Raw genomic sequence first — 9,050 nt, 5'->3', positions numbered from 1 at the left:
TCAAATATTACAATTACACTCACTCTAATCGATCAGATATGAGTTTAATAATATATTTAATGTATATTTTGTTTCAGAAAGCGAATCCTGACGTAATTAACGACGGTTTTCCCTCCGCATGTTGTTCTCCACATAGTCGCCCCCCCTCCGTCGCTAATGGAACCGTCCACAATTTATTCCAGGGAAAGACTGACAGTTTTTTGGGTCATGAAGCAGCTGTTCAAGTCAGCAGCCGTTCCCCCCTCCGCTAGAATAAGAAATTAGTCCATTTTAAAGTAAATAACTAAACCCCGAAGCTGATAAGGGAGCGTTATAAAATACTGTGCCGTTCTGATTTTACGGAGAGAATGGACTTAGGATAAAGACGCAATAAATGTGAATGTCCCTGTCCCATCATATTATGGAAATGTGAGATCTAAATATTTTGGAGGGGGAACAATAGATGCTAAGGCCTAGACAATAAAAGCGAGCGCTACACTGTCATCAGCTCAGTAAAACAAACCTTCTGGGTATTACGGATATTTTCAGTGTGGTTAATCTAAAGAATGCATGTAATTTACTGAATTGATGACCTTTAGAGTGTAATAATGTTTGAGGAGGCGTATATTTGTGACTTTTGTCATCCTTAACCTAAATGACTTTCATTTCACCTGAGATAAATTCAGCTAGCAAGGGGTTACTCTAAAAACTAGAGGAAATAAAAATAACATGCAGCACTAAAATAAAGCAAAAATTTAATTTAATATAGACCATTTTGAGGGATGTAAACAAAAACAATGGTCCCAACGTATTTCCTGTCTAACATTTTTAATTTCAAGAGCTTCCGAGAATCCAAAAAGAGTCAGAAATTGATAAATAATGTTATGATAGCCTTTCTAAGATTAAATTATGTTTGATTTCCCTCTTTTAACAGTTATGAAATAGTTTGATAACAAGCAGGAAATGTTCATGGGCCAATGAAATGACCACTTTAAAAAGGTCAATATAATCATGTGTGAATTATTTAGCTTTATGAAATTACACTAACCGAGTCACCAGTGGATGAAGTTTTAATGGCAGCATTTCTGTTGCTTTTATAATTCTGTTATACCTTGTGCTCATTACGAGTTATTACTTGTTGTTTTAGGTTATGAAATACAGGTTAGTAAAAATTGTATATGAGACAATGTCACTTTGATGGTGTGGTGGCGCAGTGGTTAGCGCTGTCGCCTCACAGGAAGAAGGTTGCTTTTTCGATCCCTGGCTGGGTTTGCGTTTTTGTGTGGAGTTTGCATGTTCTCCCCATGTTAGCGTGGGTTTCCCCCACAGTCCAGGGACATGTAGTATAGGTGAATTAAAGAAACTAAAGCCGACAGCCAGCTCTTTGCAATTCTCACATGGTCGCCCACTGAAGCTAAGCAGGGCTGCACCTGTTTAGTACCTGGATGGGAGACCACGGGGGAAAGCTAGGTTGCTGCTGGAAGTGGTGTTAGTGAGGCCAACAGGGGGTGCACAACCTGTGGTCTGTGTGGGTCTAAACGCCCCAGTATAATAAAGGGGACTCTATAGACAAATTATTGGTTTGTAAACAATCAGGATGTACGTGCAGAAAAAAAACGGGAGCGCTAGCATTTACAGTGAGGAAATGAAACGGTACAGAGTTTGTTGTTGTATTCGAGATATGTTATATTGATTATATTGACATAATGCTTTCAGCGTGTTAGAACAGCTTGTCACCCAGTGATAAGTACGATTATTTGGCAAAATTAATGTTAAATTGAGCGGCGTTCGTCTGACAGGTCCATTTGCGATAGCACCCTACCAATGGATACTGGTTAAGACAAAATTGCCAGACATCCAGCCCGAAATATACAACTATCTCTATGAAACTCTAAGTGATTTTACGAGAGAGAAGTTAAAGGCCTACAAGTCTTTGGATGCCAACAATTTTGTTCTATGTGGTCATGTGCAAGAAATAATGTTCCATGATTTCCAGATTCAAAACTATGTAGTGCTAAAAACCGAGGTACTGCCTAGCCAAAGACAAGGAAAGAAGACAGAGCTATACAAGGCTTGGATAGTCATCAACAAGCAAAACAACTGCATTCTGACAGCAAACTACACCTGTAGGGCAGGGTATGTGAACTTACATTTTTACATTTTATTTTAAGCATTCAGTGTCTGCAGTTTAATGAACCATATTTAACTGTTTTTTCTGAAATCATTGCTGCAATCAAAACGAGTAATGTGTATGAATCAGCATAGCATGAACTTACCTGATATGAAATGAGAACTGCAGAGTCAAGCATTTTTGATTAGGTCCTCACTCCATTCAGCTCTTCTGATGGCTGTTAGCCAAAGACGTCTGCGGTTGGCATTAAAAGCAGTGTGGTGTATGGTAAAATTTAATTTCTCTGTTTTTGGTCTTTCAAATTTGGCATCCTACTGCAGAAACACGACATGTTCGCTACAGCTACCGGTCTTTTTTTGCAACCGGTATGTGTGGTTGAACCCGTGTGACGTCATGTGTGATGTAGGTTGATAACTCTCCCATACTGCTCAGAGAGCGTAGTCTTTCGGATGAGACGTTAAGCCAAGGTCTTGACTCTCTGTAGTCGTAAAAAAAAACACAAGATGTCCTTTGAAAAGAGTAGGGGTTTCATTTTCTGTCCATCATGACCTCCTAACCATCCCCATGTCAACTATTACATTGCAATGACTGTGTTATAGATATTAAAATATATCCTTTTGTTGTGTGCAGCTGATGATAACAGCGTATACAATGTTTTGAAATGGCTGTTTTCAATTTAAACGATCCACACAAACTCCACAAAAAGTCAAAAATTTTAAATCCACCACACTTAATCTTATTAATCTTTTGTGAACAAAATAGAAACATTCCAGTGGAAATTTTTACTCCACTTTTCAGAGAAAACAAATGTGGAAAAAATACATTAGTTTTGTAGTTGTACTGCACTTTTTATATTAAAACAACAATACATATTACTAAAAATATACATTTATTTTATTAATATTATAAAGTGGGTGACACTGTGGCTCAGTGGTTAGCACTGTCACCTCAGAGCAAGAAGGTTGCTTGTTCGAGTCCCGGTTGGGTCAGTTGGCATTTCTGTGTGGAGTTTGGATGTTCTCCCCATGTTCGTGTGGGTTTCCTTCAGGTGCTCCAGTTTCCCCCACAATTCAAAAACATGCACTATAGGTGAATTGAATACGCTAAAGAGACTGTAGTGAATGAACGTGTATGGATGTTTCCCAGTACTGGGTTGCAGCTGGAAGGGCATCCGCTGTGTAAAACATATGCTGGATAAGTTGGCGGTTCATTCTGCTGAGGCGACCCCTGATAATTAAAAGGACTAAGCTGAAGGACAGTTAATGAATATTATAAAGTACTTTATAGATTAATGCAATTAAAACAATATTTAATTGTTATATAAATCAGAATATCAACAACAACATTTATAATGTGTCTACAGATTCAACACTGGAAAAAAATATATTATGTATTTAGGGCATATAAACATTCACAAATGTATTTGTGGGTACGCCATATGGATATTGACAAAATCAATCAGACGAGGGACAAAACTTTGTACAGTTGTCTGATCGTGCAAAAATGTTATTATAAAAAAAGAAAAATATGACAAATAATATACCATGGTAATTTATATGCATATAAATCAAATAATTATTAAATAGATCATTATTAATAATAATAATAATAATTACAATAATTATCTAGAACATAAAACAAAATTCAAGTCTCTGAAACAAGGAAAAGCTGGCACAAATGTGAAGTCTAGGTCACTTCACACAAGTTGATTGGTTGCACTTGTTGCATAAGCGGCATCGGTAATCTCTGCCCACAGCTTCTTTTATAAATCAAGGTTAATCTGGATAAATCTGCCGATACCTGAATCTTGGATATCCTGTGTGGTTTGTACTGCTCAGAGATTCATGAATAATTCAGTGTGATTTTATATAGAGTTATTTTTGTGGTGCAGATGCTTTTTTTCCTTATTTATTACACGGTTGTGATATATTGTTTTTAGTATGAGATCGGATTGATTCTTTTTGGGATTTTTGGTGCATTTTATGGTTTTATGGTCAGTGTCACTCAGTCTACAAACAAACAAACAAAAAAAACCTACATGATGAATAATGGTTAGGGGCGGCACGGTGGCTCAGTGGTTAGCACTGTTGCCTCATAGCAAGAAGGTCGCTGGTTTGAGTCTCGTCTAGGCCAGTTGGCATTTCTATGTGGAGTTTGCAAGTTCTCCCCGTGTTCGCATAGGTTTAGTTTGCAAAGTCCAAAGACATGCGCTATAGGTGAATTGTTTTAAAGGGCACCTATGATAAGAATCGTCTTTTGTAAGCTGTTTGGACAGAACTTTGTGTAGGTATAGTGTGTCCACAGTCAAACTGAAGTGTAAGAAACAAAATAAGTTTTTTTTTATTTCCTGACATCAAAATGGGATCTTAATCCTTCCCATTTTGAGTCCACAGCAACATGACATAGAAGTGCGGTTTCCCCATCCACCGAATTGATTAACAGATGCGTATTAACACGTCTCCGTAGTAACACTTATAGTCATATCCACAAGACAGGACATGTGCAAAACAACTGGGATTAAAAAATCTGTTCAGCTCTTTGTGATCATCTGCACCTCAAGAATTAGTTTTACAAGCTTAAAACATTTTTAAAATGCATGCAGTTTGTAATAAGGATTATAAAATCACTACATAATTCATCACCAAAGCCACATAGTGTCAGTACAGTTATAAAAGAAGACGCTTAAATCCTGGTTTGTGGAATTAAATCTGGTTTATTTTGTACATTAACATAACAGATGTCCATACAGCAGTGGGTATTAGCATGTATCCTGTCTCATTTGCTGTGCAAAAACAGTGACAAGCTAAACATGTGTGTGCGCACATGCACGTGTACAAACTTTATAATGACATTGTGTGTGACTCATCATTGCAGAAAGGCTTGAATTAACTCCACAACAAATATATTAAAGGGCTATGAAACCCCCTTGTTTCAGCAGGGTGTTTTCACACCTCTACTTTGGAAAAAGTCAGAAAAGTGGGCGTGTCCAGCTCTGTTTAGGGGGGAGTGTCGTAGGAAGAAAAGAGGCTTGGTGTGGGAGTGTCTATTTGGGCACGCTGAATTTCAGAGTCAAAACACACAACCACAGCGGACAATGTGACTGTGTTTACATGGACATCTGTAGTCGAATTATTTGCCAAATGATTAAATGGTGGACTTTAACTGCAGTTTGGCTCTTTCATTTAGGGAATTCATTCATGTCCCTCCCGACAAACGTGATATTTGATTCGAGGAACTGCTCTAAGCGTGTATTTTTCATGCAATGTTTGATACCGCACGGCAAATGAGAGAAAAAAAAACTCTGCATTTCCTGGAAACTTAGATGCCCACGGCAGGTAGTGTCAGAAAACCGCGTGTGTTATTCCGGTCACAAAATCCAACACGAGGTTATAGTTTAATTGTAACTGTTAGTGCTAACTTGTTTACACTCGGTGCAATAGTTTGTTTGATACGAATAAAATACAAACTGAATAAACAAAGAGCACTGGTCGCTCACTTACCAAATCTGTAGAGACAGGACAATCCACAGCAACTAGAGCTGCGTCTTTATTTAGAGGAGACTACAAGCCAATCCGGATCTCAGCGTTTGCAGATGAGAACAGCTCTCAGGTAAACAATAATCCTCCTTAGACACGTAAGTTATTGTTGTCGTGCGTCGCGTACACTGTTAATCCACACGTGACGCCAGCTGCGCTCTCACAGAGAGAAAATGAAAACAAAACTTAACTGCAGCAAACTATAAAAGCAACACTTCACGCTTGTTTTGCCAATACAACGTGGCGTCTCTGCCGTCTACACTCTGACAGTAATGAATATTAATGAAGTTGCACAATAGAGCGCGCTGATTGGTTTGAACCAAGCCCTACTCATGCATTAATGCAACACACCGTAAGACGTAATAAGACACACTCTGGCACAGACGCCCAGTCTGCAAGCTGGAATACAAACGCTATTATGTCATAGCCGTGACGCAGCTTCAAAAATTTGTTTCAAACTGAAAGTACGAATTTGCTTGAAATAACGCAAAAACAACCAATTTACACTTTTTAGTGAAATATAGGTGTCCTAATAGTGTTTTCAGCAGTGTGGGACACATATACGACTGTCAACAGCTCAAAAAATGTGTATTGGTGTTTCGTGACCCTTTAAATAATAGTTGGGAAAGTTCTTACTTTAGTAAAAGAGATCTGCTTCATTCTTGTCTGTCACTGTGCTGTTTATCTACGCAATACAAACGGATATCTGACTGCCACATGGGAGGGGAGAACTAGCTTATTTGCATTAAAGGAACAAGCAACTAAAACAGCTACAATGTCCTAAATTTCCCAGATTTAAAAAGGTATAATAAATAATCTGATGGGTATGATGAGCTGATACTTTACAGACACATTCTTGAGACACAAAAGACTTATGTTAAATCTTGAAAAAGGTGTAAAATAGGTGCCCTTTAAAGTTTTAAGTGTAGTTTTTAAGATTATGTGATCTTTTAGTCTTTCGGAAAAGAACAAAATGTAATTATTTCATATTAAACTCACATGTGTTAAATTTGATTAAAACAATACAATGGATATGACAGCTGAATACAACATAATCAAAATTCTCTAAAATGTCTGCAAAGTTGCAGATGGGTAAATAAATAAGTATATTGTAGGTATTTTCATAAATTTAAGTGCTGTTAATGCTTGACATATAGCATTAAAGTGTTTGCGGTGACTCAAGTTCGATTCTGACATTAAAAGTGCCAAAACCCATAAAACATTCCAGTTGTGTATATCTCAGTGTCTGTGAATATGTAAGTAAATGTACTACTCTTTACGTAACATATAAATACCCATGAGATCACATTGATAAAAGAGCATCTCAGATTTCACTCAAGATACTATACACATTTGATGTCAGATTTAGCTGCTGACTTTTACCCCTAGCGTGGCAGCGGATGTCAGCATGGTCTGTATTAACGCCTCTCCCCAACTCTATCTGTCCAGCATCACCAGTCAGCAACCGCCAGCCGTTCCTCCTTCAGTCTGTAATGAAGATCATATGTTTAGCTGGTGCTGAAACATGACACGAGACGTCCACATCAAATAAAAGCTGCTGCCAGCAGTGGGGCCTGCAGGATCTGTCCCGCTCCGGGAGAATGAAACCATATCTCCATAGGCCTGCAACACAAGCCGTTAAAGTAAAAAGGGCCCCAGTCCCCCCCCCAAAAAAATCTCAAACCAACCAAACTGGGGATGAGTTCACTTTTGCTTTGTCGAAAGTTGAGGTTGGACACATACTGTAGGATTTGCATATTAGATTTATTAGACATAAAGATTTAGTCAGGGCAGTGCTAGATACTAGATGTTAGACTTAAGCTCAATGTATGCTTCTAAATCCGATATCCCATGGTGCATTTGCAATGTTGTTCTGCCAATAACGCTTCCGAAATGCTAGTAGCCAGTAGGGTTTCTATGTTCCTCTGTGTCAAATTTCTTTGCCAGTGTTTTGAGTTTATTGGTGAAATGTTCGATGCTATTGTAGGTGAAATTTAAACTAGGAAAAAAAGAGTAAAGAACTTCTGAACTTTATTCATAAAAAGCTCAAAACTAAAGTATCCATCCTTAGGTCCTCCGCAGAACTAAAGACTTCTTAAACACTCACCCTACCGGCCTCGATCCACTCCCATGGCTCTTGGCCTCACTCACACTCATCACAGCTTTACCAAGCCAGCTAATCACAGATCTTGTGCTTTGCATTGTCATAATTTGGTCCTTGTCAGACTACCGCAGACTAAGTGTGTATTACTGTGCGAAGACTATGCCAGACCTACCATGTAAAATGAGAGCAAGCTTAGTGTACAATTTCATGTAAAAAGTCTTATATTTAAAGGGCTGTCTATGCACGAATATTTTCATAGTTCCTATAACTATTCGAAGAAGTACTAACTTTTTTGCTGTGTTTACATTGTGGGAATTGGGAATGGTTTTAGCACTAGAAATGCCTTTTGGGGGGAATAAATAGCCTTATTTAGGAGTAGGGTTTACCTTGCCCAATGGAAAAAACTAACTAACTAACTAATGACGTAAGTGTAACATTGATTGGATGAATACATGTAATAGAAAAACAGACTCTCACCATTGTTTGAATACATAGTTTGAATAGACCTACACTATTTAAGAACTAACTTCATAGATGTGGGAAACAACAGTACATGGAGCAACACCAGTGTCATCCTCAGTCATCTACACTGTTGAAAGTCATGCATAAATGACATGCTTGTTGTCTGGTTTATGGCACTTGAGAGTTCCAACTTGAGCAAGTAGATAAATGCAAGTTGAGCAAAGTAGTTTAGTGGGAAATGTACTTGTGGCTAGTTATTTAATTGTGTGCAAAAGCTTGGCAAACAGGATTTCCTCATTCAAGCACAGGTGAAACTTGGTCTTTGATGCCCAAAATAGCTGTACAAAGGCATTACAAAAATGGCTGCATGAACATAATTTCCTTGAGAAGTAGCATTAGAATTTAATTTTGAAAGGAATGAAAATGAGATTGTGGTGAATTTAGTTGCCTTCAGTATATACTGTTGTTTAATCTGCCACAAGGATGAATCACAAACAGTTGATTTGAAGCACAGAAATGTATAAAAATGTTATAGACTTTGTACTTGATAGCTTAAACGAGGGACAAAAGTACAATTTCAAGAATAAGTTTGATTATTGTAAAGAGGTGGTTTCACTAAAAGCATTTACAGTCAATTAACAAACTTGGACTACACAGCAGTTCAGTTTAGGAGGCCTGTTATACCTTTTAAGAATGTATAAAACACCCCATGAAGGATTTATTATACTATACTTTAGTGTTTCTCAGCCATGTTGGTGAAAGACCACCTGCTCTGCACATTTTTCCTGTCTCCTTAATTAAACACACTTGATTCAGATCATCAGCTCATTAGCAGAGA

At 37.8% G+C, this 9,050-nt stretch overlaps 1 protein-coding gene and 1 long non-coding RNA gene across 8 annotated transcripts in view; one reads left to right on the top strand and one right to left on the bottom strand.

The window, feature by feature from the left end:
* The window catches only part of LOC141380320 (uncharacterized), a 371,569-nt gene that overhangs the window by 68,639 nt on the left and 293,880 nt on the right, over nucleotides 1–9,050 (bottom strand). The window lies entirely within an intron of this gene.
* The window catches only part of LOC147831568 (uncharacterized), a 69,474-nt gene that overhangs the window by 504 nt on the left and 59,920 nt on the right, over nucleotides 1–9,050 (top strand). For 2 of the 7 annotated variants that reach the window (XM_087304298.1, XM_087304299.1), the window contains exon 3: nucleotides 1,976–2,115. The exons of 4 other annotated variants lie outside the window; for them this stretch is intronic. In XM_087304298.1, the coding sequence (XP_087160424.1) occupies nucleotides 1,976–2,115 (140 nt within the window). Of the gene's footprint in view, nucleotides 1–77; nucleotides 2,116–9,050 lie in introns of all 7 variants that reach the window. One more of the 7 variants, XR_015521945.1, reaches the window with a different exon arrangement.

Source organism: Danio rerio, chromosome 22 (genome assembly GCF_052040795.2).
Source record: "Danio rerio strain M-AB ecotype USA chromosome 22, GRCz13ab, whole genome shotgun sequence".
NCBI classification, from domain to species: domain Eukaryota; kingdom Metazoa; phylum Chordata; class Actinopteri; order Cypriniformes; family Danionidae; genus Danio; species Danio rerio.
This window is presented reverse-complemented; position numbering and strand designations above follow the sequence as displayed.